The sequence below is a fragment of the Paroedura picta genome, chromosome 3, assembly GCF_049243985.1.
Source record: "Paroedura picta isolate Pp20150507F chromosome 3, Ppicta_v3.0, whole genome shotgun sequence".
In the NCBI taxonomy this organism is placed as follows: domain Eukaryota; kingdom Metazoa; phylum Chordata; class Lepidosauria; order Squamata; family Gekkonidae; genus Paroedura; species Paroedura picta.
Window position 1 is genome coordinate 1,454,951 of NC_135371.1, and position 14,794 is coordinate 1,469,744.

Sequence of the window (14,794 nt, forward strand, 5' to 3'; positions counted from 1 at the left end):
GTCTATGATTCTATGGTCTAGCCAGACCAACTGGGGCAATTTGTGGGTGTTGTCATTGTCCTGAATGCTTTAAATGGGGCCCAGATACTTGAAGGTCTGTCTCTGCTGTGCTGCTTTCTCCTCAGTTAAGGCCTGTTTCCCTGTGCCCTGTGACACAAGGTGACCCAAGGTGGTCATCAGTGGTTGGGCCTTCTCAGTGGTGGCCCTTCCAAAGCATGTTTCAGAACAACCATAAGAACTGGGATGGTTCGTGCTACCAGTTGGTACCCAAATCATTTGATACTATAAATTGATTTTATTCATTATTAATTGAATTAATTGCCCCTCAGACACCTCCTCCATGGCCTACACCACTCTGAACTCTCTGGGGGTTTATCTAAGTTGTTGTTCGTGTTATATTATTGTTGACTTAATTCATCGATATTATGTTAATTTAAATCACTGTTGGATTATTGTTGAGAGTCAAAATCTCTGTTCTGTGCTTAGGTCGTTCCATGTAATACCCACAATGTTGTATGTAGCCCACCCGAGCCATATAGGAGAGCAGTGTAAAAATCTAATAAACAAACTGTTTTATCCATTTTATGTGATTGAGATGCTGTATGCCTCTCTGAGCTGGTCTGCTGGGAATGGGGTGCAGAAATTAAATATATCAATACAATCTCCAGTTGGCAAAACAATCCCAAAAGAAGTCCAACTCTTTCTCAAGACAAAAGGATCCAGATACCTGCTGATCTTTTTCTTTCTTCTGGGTCCTGGAGAAACAGATTTCCTGCTTCGTCCATTGTGGACATGGAGTCTGGCCGGAGAAGCAGAAGGGTTTCTGGAGGGGGAAAGAAACAGGCCTGTCACTTCCACGCATTCCAACACTAAGACACATTCAGATTTTAAGCCAGCCTGTATGATTCCCATCCTCTGTATGCTGACCACTTGACCCTCCTGTCTGAAACGAAGGAAGGCCTAGGACTGCTGATAGCACAGGTCAATGGAGCAAGCAAGAATGTTGTCCTTTCCTTAAACACTCAAAACTAATACTTGAGGAGTCCACAACTCATGCAGAAGTCCCCCTGGATCCACCCCATGCCCCTACTGAGAGTTCCTACGAGAGAAAGGGCCTTCTACTGTCCTTTCTGGGAGAGGAATTCCTTACAGACTCCTAGAGGGGGAAGGGGCCATCCAGGCCATCCAGTCCAACCTCCTGCTCAGTGCAGGATCAGCCTAAAGGATATTTAATAAGTATCTGTCCAGCTGCTGCTTAAAGACCACCAGAGAGGGGGAGCTCCCCACCTCCCTAGGCAGCTGATTCCACAGCTGAATGACTATGTAGTCAGAGCTTTCACAGCTCCACAGGGCCTGCAAGACGGAAAGCTTCCATCAGGTTTTGGGTTGAGGCCAGGATAAGGAAGATCTAGGGCCCCTGACCGAGGTAATCTGGCTCCCCCTAGGAAGATGTCCCTGGATATTTGGTTTTAGACATTCTGTAGAGCGGTGGGGAGAGCTTTTTTGGCATCAAGGGTTAATACTGGGGTTTTTATCATGTTTTATAGGTTTTATTATTATGTAAATCACCTAGAGCCTTTTAAAGGAGTGGCAGTATATAAACTGAAATACAAATAAATAAAACAAAATATGCATGTGAATTTTCCTCCCCTGATATCTACCTGGTATCCTTCTACACATAGTTTAAACCCATTACTGCGTGTCCTCTCCTCTGCTGCCAACAGGAACTGCCCCCTGCCCTCCTCTAGGCGACAACCTTTCAAATACTTAAAGACAGCAATTCTGTCTACTCTCAACCTCCTGTTCTTAATGCTGAACACCCCCAAGTCCCTCCGCCTTTCTTCCTAGGGCTTGGTCCCCAGGCCCCGGATCATCCTCGTAGCTCTCCTCTGCCCCCTCTCCATTTTGCCCATGTCCTTTCTGAAGTGAGGCCTCCAGAACTGCACAAAGGACTCCAGAAGTGGTCAGGCCAACGTGGTATACAGCACAGGGACTAGGACATCTTGCTCACACACACACTGCTGCAGTGTCTCTCCCGTCTGTGCGCCTGCTTCTCATTTGTGTGACCCAGATGCAGAACTCTGCCCTTCTCCTTACTGAATTGCATCTCGTTCTCATTTGCCCACTTTCCCAGCATGTTCAGATCTCGTTGAACATCTTCTAGGGCAGTGGTCCCCAACCTTTTTATCACCGGGGACCACTCAACGCCTTTTACTGGGGCCCGGTGGGGGGGGGTAGTTTACTCCTCTACTCTCAACCACTGCCCTAACGCTCTCTGATCGCTATGGTCATGTTTAAACATCCCTTCAAAATAAGATACAGACACTCCACAACAATGAAGTGTGTTGTAAAGGGCTGGGGGGGATGAAGTCAAGGGCCGGGGGGGGGGGAGAAGGCGTCCGGGGCCCACCTCCAATTAGTCGAAGGACCACATGTGGTCAGCAGCCCACAGGTTGGGGATCGCTATTCTAGGGTGTTCGCTACTCCTCCCATTTTGGTGTCACCCATAAATGTATGGTCCCTCCATCCCCTCACCAAGATCATTGATAAAAATGTTGAACAGTTCTGGACCCAGCCCCAAGCCCTGCAGCACCCACGGATCACTTCCTTCCAACCTGAAGAAACACCGTTTCTCCCTTCAGCCCCTGTGAATCAAGGCACATGCGGGTCTTACCCAGAGAGGCCACCTCCTGACGATTCTCCGCCATGACTTCCTGGTGAAGGTTTCTCTGGTCCGCATCCAGCAGAGCCCACTCCTCCTCCGAGAAATGGACAGACACCTCCTCCAAGGTCACCCGGCCCTGGAAAGTGACCCCAAACAGGGTGTCCTGCAACCTCACACTTTCCTTTTGAGGGCAGCCTGAGAGGATGCTGAACCTGCATTTTCTATTCAGTGAGCAGGACAGCAGGGAGAGGCCAGAGGGATCACCTCACAGGCCCAGGGGAGGGCATGATCCGTAGTTCCACGCTTACCTGCTCTGGCTTCACAGTGGCCACTTTGCCACAAAGAGATGGCCAAGGATGTACCTCTGGCTTGACGGCGCCACCTGTGAAGGATGAAACGGTACTTGGAAGACATTCTGGCTTTTCCCTTTCTCTTCCTTGACTGGGGGTTGGGGGAGGGGCAGTCTATCTTGGCTCATGGGCAAAACTCACAATGCAGGTTCAGGCACAGGATTCCGAGGACTGCCAGGGACCATTTTCAAGGCAGAAGCTGGAGTTGAGCATCTTTCCCACACAGCATGGAGGGGGGGGGGGGAGAAGGGCAGCCCACTGACCCTCAAGGAGGACAGCCCCGCTGGACCTTACCTGGAAGGGTTGCGGCCGGGTAAGGATCCTGCTTGATCTCCTCCCACTCCTGAAACAAAAGTGGAGAAAGAGGAGAGTCATGAGACAAGGAACAACCTGGAGGGGGGGGACTTTCCAATATGTGGGAGAAGATGAGACCAGGGAACCGTGGCAGAAATGCTCATTCTGTGAACTTGGGCAGATGGTAAGCAGCAGGGCAGGAAGGGCTGTGTCTGTGCTTGGCTCTTGTGGCCCTTCCTTGCAGGCCCAGGGAAAAGCTGATTGCCACTTTGGGGTTTGGAGGCAAATTTCCTCCAGGCCACGACTGGCCGGGGATTCTGTTGTGTTTTTCTTTGGGGGGGGGCATCTTTTGGGCATGGAATCAGGGTCACTGAGGGTTGTGAATTTCCTGTATTCTGCAGGAGGTTGGACTAGATGACCCTGGAGGTCTCTTCCAACAGCATGATTATAGGATTCCATGAAGCAAAGAGGCACACCAGTCTCTAACTGGGGGGGGGGGGAGCCAAGAGATATTGTACAAAACAAATAAAATTAGTTTATTTTTAGAAATCAAAAACATTCCCAGTGTATTTCCCCAGAAAACCCTTATTTAGAAGAATATGAAATGTCCTAATACTGGAGGTTCAGACACTAATATAATAATTTAACTTAGTTTGTACCATTGCCCTTGGCTAAGTTTTCCATTAATTAATTTTATATTAGTTCATTATATTTTTGTACCACCTTTCCATGAGGTCAGGGCAGTTTACATATAACGTCGAGGGTATAAATTGAATCATGATAATGGGAGGGGTGTCTGGGGGACCACAGATGTTGTTTGGTCAGTCTGTCTCAACCAAATGCCTGGTGAAGGAGCTGCCTTTTGCAGGCCCTACAGAATTGTTCAAGTTCCATCCCTTCAGGGAGCTCCTTCCACCAGGTGTGGACCAGGATGGAGAAAGCTCTGGCCCTGGTTGAGGTCTGACGTGCTTCTTTAGGGCCAGGGATCACCACCCAGTTGGTGGTGGCAGAACGTACGGCTCTTTGGGGGGCATAGGCGAAGAGGCAGACTCTCAGCTGTACAGGGCCCAGACCGTGTATGGCCTAGAAGGTGAGCACCAAAACCTGATCCAGAATCCAAGTGGGAGACAGCAGACTTCTTGGAGTGCTGGCCGGATGCGTGCCCTGCACGGTGTATTTGTGAGGATCCTGGCCACAGCATTCTGCACCACTTGCAGTTTCCAGCCTACATAGAGAGCCCTGCAGAAGCCTGGATCACTGTGGTTGGATGTTCTGGGGCCAAGTAGGGTGCTGGTAGCTTGGCGTGGCATAGGAGGTCTTTAACCCACAAGAGGATTTGCCCTCCTATCCCAGAACTGCTGAGTTCACTTAGGAGCCTCTGATGAGGAACTTTATCAATAGCTTTCCAGAACTGTAAGCAAACAACCTCTACTGGGTCACCCTCGTCCACCTGTTTGTTCCCCCCGAACAAGAAATCTAAAGTGTCAGAGATACAAGATCCACGTGCCTCTCCCTGACCACCTCTCCTGTGCCCCCCTCACCTGCCGCTCGTGGTCTTCCTTTGGCTGGGCCTGGCTGAGGAGGAAGCCTTCTGCCAGGGCCACCGCCTGGGCGCTGCTCTCCGGCCGGCACTCCCGCACCCAGCCCTGCATCTCCGGGGGCAGGACGGCCAGGAACTGCTCCAGGGTCACCCGGTCCAGCATCTCCCGCTTGGTGCTCCTCTCCGGCTCCAGCCAGCGGCGGCACAGACGATAGAGCCGGCTGCACACCTCCCGGGGCCCCGGGGCATCTTCGTAGCTGAACTGCCGGAACTGCTGGCGCTGCACATCTGGAGGGAAGATGTCATCTCCCAGGCTCTTCTGCATGGCTCCTCCCCACAGCTCCCTCCTGCTCCCAGTAAGAGTGGCCTCTGGGCCCCTCCTGGCTGCTGCCTCTGCTGGGTCCGGCTCTCCCCTCATTGTCCACCTTTATTGTCCAAGAAGTCTCCACCTGGACCACTGGACTGTCCTCCTCCTCCTCTGCCAGATGCCTCTAGGGAGTCAAGGGCCGGGGTTGGAACCTCCAGCAGGGGCAACTCTGCCCATGTGCAGAGGGCAGCCGGTTGGGCCACTGAGAGAGCGACCAGAATTGCAGGAGCCCTTGCTCTCCGGAGCCCTTGCCAGAAAAGGCTACTCTGCCCATGTGCAGAGGGCAGCCGGGGAGATCTCCCAGCAGAGATTCACCGGGGAGGCTCTGCAGACCCCCAGGGCTCTCTGGCTGCCCAGAGGGGCTTTAGGACGTCTCTGGGGCCCGTAAACGGCACGTTTCTGCAGGAGAACGCCCAAGGGGGTGTGGCCGCGGTGGGTCACGTGGTCCTTCTGCTCGGCTGCCTCTCTAGGAAGGGCGATTTGCTCCCCTTAACCCTTCGAGGACCCCCCCTGCAAGCTCCCTCCAAGGGCCGGACTGAGAGCAACTGGAGGCCTTGGGAAGGGACCAACCTCCAGGAATTAGAAGGTTTTTACAAACCATGGGAATCAGTTCCTCTGGAGCAGGGGTAGTCAAACTGCGGCCCTCCAGATGTCCATGGACTACAATTCCCAGGAGCCCCTGCCAGCAAATGCTGGCAGGGGGCTCCTGGGAACTGTAGTCCATGGACATCTGGCGGGCCGCAGTTTGATTACCCCTGGAGAAAGGGCTCCTATGAGGGCTGGCTCTTCAGCATCAGACGCCCTTGAGGGCTCTCCCAGGCTCCCCACCCCAAAGAATCTCCAGGGGTTTCCTAACCCAGAACTGTTGCCCATCATCCATGAAACTGCCCTGAGGATGTGGAGCGACTTCTGGCTGGATTCACTGACTTGAGCCACCTAGAGAGCGTTTCCTGGGCACTGTCTGTGTGGCCCCCTCCAAAGACCATCCTTGCATGGGCCTGGTTTGGTTTAGGGGGTGCAGGGAAGGCAGGCAGGCAGGCAGGCAGGCAGGCAGGCGGGCTCCACGGCTTCTTCTGGGCGTGATGCTCTAGGCCAGCCTTTTCCAACCTTTGTGGAGGAGCCCCTGAAATTTTCAGCCTTCAAGGACCCCAGAAGTGACGTCATCTAGCCACACCTCCCAGCCACACCCCCAGAAGTAACATATTGCCTGCTTTTCAATCTCTCAGTCACTTTTAGGACTGCTACAGTGTCTCTGCCTCATGCAGACCAGGAAGAAGGGCAGGAGCTGAGGGGCAGCCTGAACCCCCCCCCCACCCCCTACCATGCCCAAGCAGCTCCCCCCTTTGATTCTTACTCCCGTGGCCTACCCATTGAGCCCTCTGGGCCGAGGTGGCCAAGTCCATTAAGGCAGGAGGGGAAAGGCCGCGGACCCCCTCTGGAGCTCTCTCAGGCCCCTGGTTGGGAATCCCTGCTCTAGGCATACAACTGGAAAGAAAATCTTCCAGCCCCGGAATAGCTAGTAGGAGTCTAGTGGGATCCCTTTTGGGAATGCCCTACAAGCTGCCTGCTCCAGTACTGACACTGGGGTGGGACTTGATGATCTCCAAAGATCCTTCCAAGTCTCTCTTTCCTTTCCAGACTGCCATTGGCTGAAGAATTCCCTGCTTAGAAACCTGGTCAGGAATACATGCAGTGGAAACTGAGTCCTGCGGAAAGGCAATCGGGGCGACCGCAGTGTGTGCAAGGGCATCAGGCACGGCTGGATCAGAGCTGCTTCCCCTGTACGGTAGGGAAGCTCAAAAAAACAGCCAACAGGCTGTCAGCCAGTTCCGTATTGGCACACAGTTCAGCCCTGTTGAAGCAGCAGAACAACGCTTGAGCCCAGGGGCACCTTTGAGGCCAACAAAGTGTTATTCCAGATATACGTTTTGTGTGCAAGCACCCAGTCTTCAGACACACATTCAGATATTGCCTCTCCAGATTGCTATATCTTTAGAAGTGTGCTTGCCCATGAAAGCTTGTCCCTGGAATAAAGCTTTGTTGGCCTCCCACGTTGTCCTTCCACCCTGCAGGGTCAGGCGTTTCTTCAAGGTCAGTGTAGTGCGATGGTCACTGGACTCTTCTCACTCTCACCCAGCAGGTCCTTCAGAGAGCCAGATGGCAGGCAGGCCTGGAGATTCTCACCGACAAGAGACACAAGTGGAACTCCTGGCAAGGTCACGGGAGGGAACAGGTGGAAGGGAAGGTCGTGGAAGAACTTCAACCAAAGTTGAAACACTTGACAAATTGATCTTTGCGGTATGAATTTGTGGTATTAACCTCAAATCGTTTTACAGGCTGTTAGCTTTAATTGAAAGCAGAAAGAGCATAAAAGTTCATACGATCTGGTCAGTAGGAGTTAAAGACATGTTGGATCCTATTGAGCTTCCTCAGAGCACTGACCCTAAGTGGGTTTAACCAAAGACCTACTCAAGTTGCTTCCACAAGGCTTACTCCCAGGAAAGAAGAAACAAAACGCCATTTATGGATAGCAGAGTGCAAACTGGGCTATAAACAGGGGCTACCCCACCTGCTAGACCAGGGGTAGTCAAACTGCAGCCCTCCAGATGTCCATGGACTACAATTCCCATGAGCCCCTGCAAGCATTCGATGGGAATGTTTCCCCCTCTCTTGGTCCCTGCTGCTTGAATATTTCGGGTTTCACATGAGTCAGCCTTGGCTGCCACTGTTTGGTTTATTTAATTTGTATACTGCCGCTCTCCAACGGTCTTGAAGTGGTTCACAGCAATAATAAAATAAAATACAATATACAATAAAATACCATAACCCCCCTAAAAACCCCCATACATTACAATTAATCTGACGGGGCTTAAATTCTTGTAAAGAGTTCTACCCCCACCCCACCCCGTCCAGCCCATGGGCCAAGCTCTGGATGGGAAGAGCAAAGCTGAGATTGTGCGGCTCAGCTGGGTCAGGCTGACCTGATTTTCAGGTTGGGTTCCCCCCCCTCCCCACCACTTTTTGTTGTTTCCCTATTTCACATTGATGCGGTTACAGCCAAGTATGGAATTGTTGATGGACAATAAATAAATCTTCCACTGCAACTGCAAGTTTCCCCGCACTTGGAGCATCAATACCTCCCCTACGTGGACACTCTGATGGGAATTGAGGGTAAAGCACACTTCACAAGGTAAGCATTCACGTGGTTTCTCCCAGATGAATTTGTTGATGGATAATAAACCAAGTGTGTATTCTGAGCAAAGTTCTTGCATTTATATTGCTTACTGTGTGGATTCTGAACAAACGTTTTTCCATATCCCAAACATTTAAATGGTTTCTCCACAGGGTGTCTGTGTTGATAAGTAGCAGTTATAAGTCTACACAGAATTTTTTCAGCATTCCAGGCATTTGTCTTCTCCATGTAGACTCTTTAATGGCATGTAAGTTCTTCCTTCCAAGTAATGCTCCTTCCACACTCCAAGCATTTATATAAGTCCACTCTTATGTGATTGAAGGACACTAAGGTCTCCCTTTGAAGGAAAGCTCTTTTCAAATTCCTACCATTTATATGGTTTCTCTCTTGTGTGGATTCGTCGATGAGCAATAAGCATGTCACTCCGAGCAAAGCACTTCCCACACTCCAAGCATTTATATGGTTTCTCTCCTGTATGTATATGCCAATGGGCAGTAAGACGGGCACTCCGAACAAAGCTCCTTCCACACTCCAAGCATTTATAAAGTTTCTCCCCAGTGTGGATTTGTCGATGAGCACTAAAGTTGTCACTCCGAGCAAAACTCTTTCCACAGTCTGAGCATTTATATGGTTTCTCGCCTGAGTGAATTCGGCGATGGGCAATAAGGTTGTCACTTCGACAAAAGTTCTTTCCACACTCAAAGCACTGATATGGTTTCTCCCCTGTGTGGATCTGCTGGTGACCAATAAGAGTCCGCTTCCAAGCAAAACCCTTTCCGCACTCAAAGCATTCATATGGTTTCTCGCCTGTGTGGATTCGTTGATGGGCAGCAAGGTGTGAACTCTGAGCAAAGCTCTTTCCACAATCTGAACATAAATATGGTTTTTCCCCAGTGTGGATAAGTTGATGAATAGAAAGGTCTTTACTCTGAGGAAAACGCTTTCCACATTCTAAGCATTTATATGGTTTCTCCCCTGTGTGGGTTCGTTGATGAGCAGTAAGTTTATCACTCCGAACAAAAGTCTTTCCACATTCTAAACATTTATATGGTTTTTCCCATGTGTGGATTTGTTGATGAGTAGTAAGTGTGTCACTCCGAGCAAAGCTCTTTCCACACTCCAGACATTTATATGGTTTCTCCCCGGTGTGAGTTCGTTGGTGGGCAGTCACGTGGGTGCTCCGAACAAAGCTCATTCCACACTCCAGGCATTTAAAAGGTTTCTCACCTGTGTGGATTCGTTCGTGGGCAGTAAGGGCTCCCTTAGAAGCAAAGCTCTTTGCGCATGCCGAGCATCTATATGGTTTCTTCCCTGTGTGGATTTGCAGGTGGGCGGTAAGGTTGTCACTCCGAGCGAAGTTCTTCCCACACTCCAAGCACTCATAGGGTTTCTCCCCTGTGTGGATACGTCGATGGGCAGTAAGGTTATCACTCCGACGAAAACTCTTCCCACAGTCCAAGCACTTATATGGTTTCTCTCCAGTATGAATACGTCGATGGGCACTAAAATTGCCACCCCGAGCGAAGCTCTTTCCGCAGTCCAAGCATCTGTATGGTTTCTCCCCTGTGTGGATTCCCCTGTGTGCATCAAATACTTGGGATTCAGCACCCTGAGAGGAAATAAATTCATTTCCCATCTTCCATTCTGTTTCAGTGTTCCTTCCCAGCTGTTTTTCCTGCAGGAGGAACTGCTGTAGTTCTCCCTCGGATGTACTCTGGGGACCATCAACCTCTGCAATTAAAGGGATGACTGTCAGGGAAAGAAGTACCCTAAGCGCTCTCAATAACAACAGGACAGAAATTACTGAAAAAGGAGACGAATACTATCACATTAATCAGCTTCTGATCTTTCCCTGGAGTGTAGTTCTATCTGTATTGGATTATTGTCTTATTGCACTTTATTGTATTTTACTTGTTGTAAACTGCCACGAGCTGGCTGGCCCAAGAGCAGTGGTCAACAAATTAAATAAATAATAAATCAATAAATACTAATAAGCATTTACATATTAATCCAGCCTATATGAACTCCCACCCCTCTTGCTGCCAAAAAGAAGGAATGGGATTTTTTAAAACTCCTGAAACACATACGCCCCAGGAGAGCAGGGTGCTACTGCTTGCATCCAGAAGGATCTAGGGACCTGATGCGAAGAAGAAGAAGAAGGGAACTTCAGTATAGGGAAGGGAAGCCTGGGTAGCCCAGGCCAGTCTGATCCCGTCAGATCTCAGAAACTAGGTAGGGTCGGCCCTGGGTAGACCTCGGGCGGACGGGCGAACTCCAAGGGTGTGAGGCAGAGACAGGCAATGGCAAAACACTTCCAGTCCCCTCCTGCCTGGCTTCCAGACACAGTTGGGCTCTCCTGGCTGCCAGGTGGGAAATATATATATAAGTAAATAAAAGGCTAAACCCAGACGGAGCCTCCAGACCCAGCCTCCCCGCTGGACACCGCCTAAGGTGTCGTCAGTAGTTCCAGAGGCCCCGGAAGACAGAGCTGTTTCGACAGGCCTACAGCTGAGGCCAGGAAACCAGGACCGAGGAAGCGAGGGTCTCCCTGCCCGAGAAGCCCCACCCACAAAATATCAAAACTGCCCAATTGAAATTAACCCCCCTAAGGCTTTTGGAAGTGGTTTATAATAACATATTCCAAATTAAGTTTATACAGCAATTGATTTTTGTAAATTAAATTATTTTTGTATTTTCTGTTGTTACCCACCCTAAAGAAAGGTGGGCTACAAAAATAAAAGTATAACTGCTATTACTGTTATTATTGGTTGCCACTTGCAGCCCAGATCAATTTCAAGGTTTTGATGTTAACCTTCAAGGCCATCTGCAGCCTGGGTCTGAATTTGTTGGAAGCCCCTGGCCCAAGGGAGGTTTTGCCCGGCTTTGACCGGGGCCAGGGCCTTTCTGGTCCTGGCCCCAACCTGATCGAATAAGCTCCCAGGCGAGCCGTGGGCCCTGTCAGAGTTTTCATTTCCGCAGGGCCTGCAAAATGGAGCTCTTTTCAGTTGAGGCAAGGAAGATCAGGGCCCCTCACGTAGATCATCAGCTCCTCCTATGAAGATTTCCCTGAGGCTTCCAGCTGATCTGTGAGCCGGTAATGGGGAGGGAGTTTCACCATCGAGGGGGTTAACTGGGAATTTTAATATTTTTATGGGGTTTTATATCTGTGTTGCAAAGTGCCATGAGCCTCTTCGGGAGTGGCAGCATAGAAGCTGAACTATTGAATGATTGAATGAATGAATTAATGCAGATATACTAAGGGCTCCTCTCCCTTTAAAAGGATGCTACAATCCTACCTGGACAAGATAGGCCCACAAAAAGCTGAATGCTTACTAACAATCCCTATTTTTTTAAGTTAACTTTTCAGTAGAATTCCATTGTCTATATAGGTTTTCAAAATCTGTCTATGTGGATTAATGTGGAGAGCCAGTTTGGCGTAGGGGTTAGGAGTGCGGACTTCTAATCTGGCATGCCAGGTTCGATTCTGCGCTCCCCCACATGCAACCAGCTGGGTGACCTTGGGCTCGCCACGGCACTGATAAAACTGTTTTGACCGGGCAGTGATATCAGGGCTCTCTCAGCCTCCCCTCCCTCACAGGGTGTCTGTTGTGGGGAGAGGAAAGGGAAGGCGACTGTAAGCCGCTTTGAGCCTCCTTCGGGTAGAGAAAAGCAGCATGTAAGAACCAACTCTTCTTCTTCTTCTTCTAAAGTGGGTAGTCATGTTGGCCTGAAGTAGCACAACAAAATTTCATTTCAATAGCACCTTTAAGACCAGCAAAGATTTAATCAAAGGGTGTGTGCACTCTTCCTCAGACAAGGATCATAAGAGTACAGATATAAAGAAAAGGTAAATTAGTGTCAAATTAGTAAACTGTGTCATAATACCTTTCTTTGAAGGAGCTCAGAAGACCCCATCAGGTGGCCCAACTGAAAACCCTCCCTTTTGGCTCTCTGCCTTTATCTTTCCATGGCTATTCATGGCCCTTAGGATTGTTTTTAGTTTACAAATTGTCCTGTTATCTTACAATGCCTGCAGACGTCTCTCTTGTCTGCATGTGAACCTGATCCACTCCACTCCCCTACAATGTCCTTCTTGGAAGGAGCCATTTCTCCCTTCAGCACCTGCGAGTCACAGGACAGGGGACTGGCGGCCTTACCCAGAAAGGCCACGTTCTGACGATTGTCCTCCATGACTTCCTGGTAAAGCATTCTTTGGTCTGGATTCAGCAGAGCCCACTCCTCCTCTGTGAAATGGACAGACACCTCCTCCAAAGTCACCCGGCCCTGAAAAGAGGGAAAATGAAAGGTCCCTCTCCTCAAGCTAAGGTAGCAATTTAGTTAGATGCTCTAACGAAATTGCATTCAAAATTTTACGGGGTAACTTCACTTTCTGAGCAGGACAGCACTGAAAGGAAAGAGCAGTGATAGGCCGAGGGAGATGTCGGGGGAAACACCCAGGGGTGTAATCTGCAGTTCTACGCTTACCTGCTCCGGCTTCACGGTAGCTGCTTTGTCACAAAAAGATGGCGAAGAAAACATCACCAGTTTCATGGCACCATCTGTGAAGGATCAAGAGGTACTTGGAAGACGTTTTGTCTTTTCCATGTCTGTTTCTGGACCACTGGGGGTGACGTGTCCGCTGCATATTGACCCACGGGCATAACGAAAGATGCTGGCTTAGACACAGGATTCCTTGTACTGACAAGAAATCTTTTCCATTGAGAAGCTGGAGTGGAGCATGTTTCCTAAACAGCATGTGGGGGGGGGGCAGAAGAGCAGACTACCTGCCATCAAGGAGGACACCCCCTGGGAAACACACCCCTTTTGACCTCACCTGGAAAGGTTGCTCCAGCGTAATGCTCCCGCGTGATCTCCTCCTGCACCTGAAACAGAAGAGGAACCCCAGAAAGAAGAGAATGATGAGACAAGGAACAGGAGACAGGCTGGGGAAAGAATTTCAAAAAAGTTGGGGTACATTGTATCATATTATATCTACTGTGTCTTGCATTATACCTATTGCATATTATAGTATATCTATATCCTTATCCATGGTTCCTCTATATATTTGTGAAACAGCCTGGGCGGTGGAACATGTCCAGCTGTCCAAGTTGGAATAGGGCCAATCAGGGTGCAGCCAGCAACACTGGCTGCACCCTGATTGGTCCTGCTCCTAGCGGAGCGGATTAAATAATCGGTTAAGGGCTGCGAGGGTGGGCCCTGCCCGTGATGAGGAAGGGTGCCCATAGGCCCCTTCCTCCGGACTGACATTCAGAGGGCCGAATTGGGCCCTCCGAGTGTCAGTCCGCCGGCAAGGGACCAATCTAAATGTCTAAATTGGGGTACATAAGAAAATAAGGCAAGCCCTGTTGGGCCCGGCCAATGTCCCATCCAGTCCAACACTCTGTGCCACGTGACGGCCAATCACTCTTTGTAGTCTGCCATTCCTGGGAAACTCAGGGTAGAAGACAACGCGGTTTACAAACATGGTTTAATAGAATAGTAACAACAGCATAAAAATCAACAAACTTTGTCAATCTCAGTAGCCGCCGACTCACTGGAACTGCAGGGGGGGGTGTCACGTTTTCTGGACCTGCTAGATTTGTTCACCTCCACAAAGACACCTGAGGCTTTGGCGGGACAAGGTGTGTGTTCTGTATGTTGAGGGTCTCTCCCTGACCACCTCTCCTGTGCCCCCCTCACCTGCCGCTCGTGGTCCTCCTGCGGCTGGGCCTGGCTGAGGAGGAAGCCTTCGGCCAGGGCCACCGCCTGGGCGCTGCTCTCCGGCCCGCATCCTCTCACCCAGCCCTGCATCTCCCGGGGCAGGAGGGCCAGGAACTGCTCCAGGGTCACCCGGTCCAGCATCTGCCTCTTGGTGCTCCTCTCCGGCTCCAGCCAGCGGCTGCAGAGTCCGTGGAGCCGGCTGCAAACCTCCCGGGGCCCAGCAGCCTCCTGGTAGCGGAACGGCCGGCGCCGCCTGTCTGCAGGTGGGGGGCCCCCGTCGTCTCCCGGCCTCTCCCGCCCTGTGCTCCCGGCCTGGTTGGCATGAGGGCCCCTCCCGGCTTCTCCGCTCATGCCGCAAGAGGCCCCCCTCCCCCCTCCCTCCTGCAGGGGCGGCTCTGCCCATGTGCAGAGGGCGGCGGGGCGGGGCAATAACGTCCTTGGGCGCTTTCTGGGCTTCTCCGCGGAGGCTCGATCGGCTCCTGCGGCCCCGCCTCCTCGCCGGGCAACCGCGCGGGTGACGTCACGGGTCCCCTTCGAGCCCGCTTTTCCGCCAATAGTCGGGAGGGGCGCGGCTGCGGCTCGTCACGTGGCCACCCTCTGGCGGCCTGTCTAGGAAGCAGGACTTCTTCCCCTTAACCCTTCGAGGGAACTCCCCGCCAGCCTC

The 14,794-nt window shown here is 51.0% G+C and overlaps 2 protein-coding genes across 2 annotated transcripts in view; both read right to left on the bottom strand.

Annotated features, from left to right (window-relative positions):
• Nucleotides 1–5,650, bottom strand: part of LOC143834143 (uncharacterized) — a 33,524-nt gene extending 27,874 nt beyond the window's left edge. Inside the window, 5 exon segments of the mRNA XM_077330749.1 lie at nt 728–823; nt 2,675–2,801; nt 2,974–3,047; nt 3,310–3,358; nt 4,851–5,650. Coding sequence (XP_077186864.1) covers nt 728–823; nt 2,675–2,801; nt 2,974–3,047; nt 3,310–3,358; nt 4,851–5,267 — 763 coding nt within the window. The 5' untranslated portion in view covers nt 5,268–5,650.
• Nucleotides 5,651–7,931: 2,281 nt separating this feature from the next.
• On the bottom strand, nt 7,932–14,632 carry LOC143833990 (uncharacterized). Its single transcript, XM_077330436.1, has 5 exons — nt 14,110–14,632; nt 13,244–13,292; nt 12,895–12,968; nt 12,567–12,693; nt 7,932–10,140 (listed from the first exon to the last, which is right to left on the bottom strand). The coding sequence occupies exons 1-5, from the start codon at nt 14,479–14,481 to the stop codon at nt 8,774–8,776; spliced, it is 1,989 nt and encodes a 662-aa protein (XP_077186551.1). The 5' UTR covers nt 14,482–14,632; the 3' UTR covers nt 7,932–8,773.
• Between the last annotated feature and the right edge of the window lie 162 nt (nt 14,633–14,794).

What these genes read in the sequence shown, in the direction of transcription:
- LOC143833990 (XM_077330436.1), bottom strand. Translation starts at nt 14,481, where the DNA reads ATGAGCGGAGAAGCCGGGAGGGGCCCTCATGCCAACCAGGCCGGGAGC. An exon ending in CTACCGTGAAGCCGGAGCAG is followed by an intron (nt 12,694 to 12,894) that starts GTAAGCGTAGAA and finishes CCCTCTTTTCAG; the next exon opens with GGCCGGGTGACTTTGGAGGA. An exon ending in TCAGAACGTGGCCTTTCTGG is followed by an intron (nt 10,141 to 12,566) that starts GTAAGGCCGCCA and finishes CTTTAATTGCAG; the next exon opens with AGGTTGATGGTCCCCAGAGT.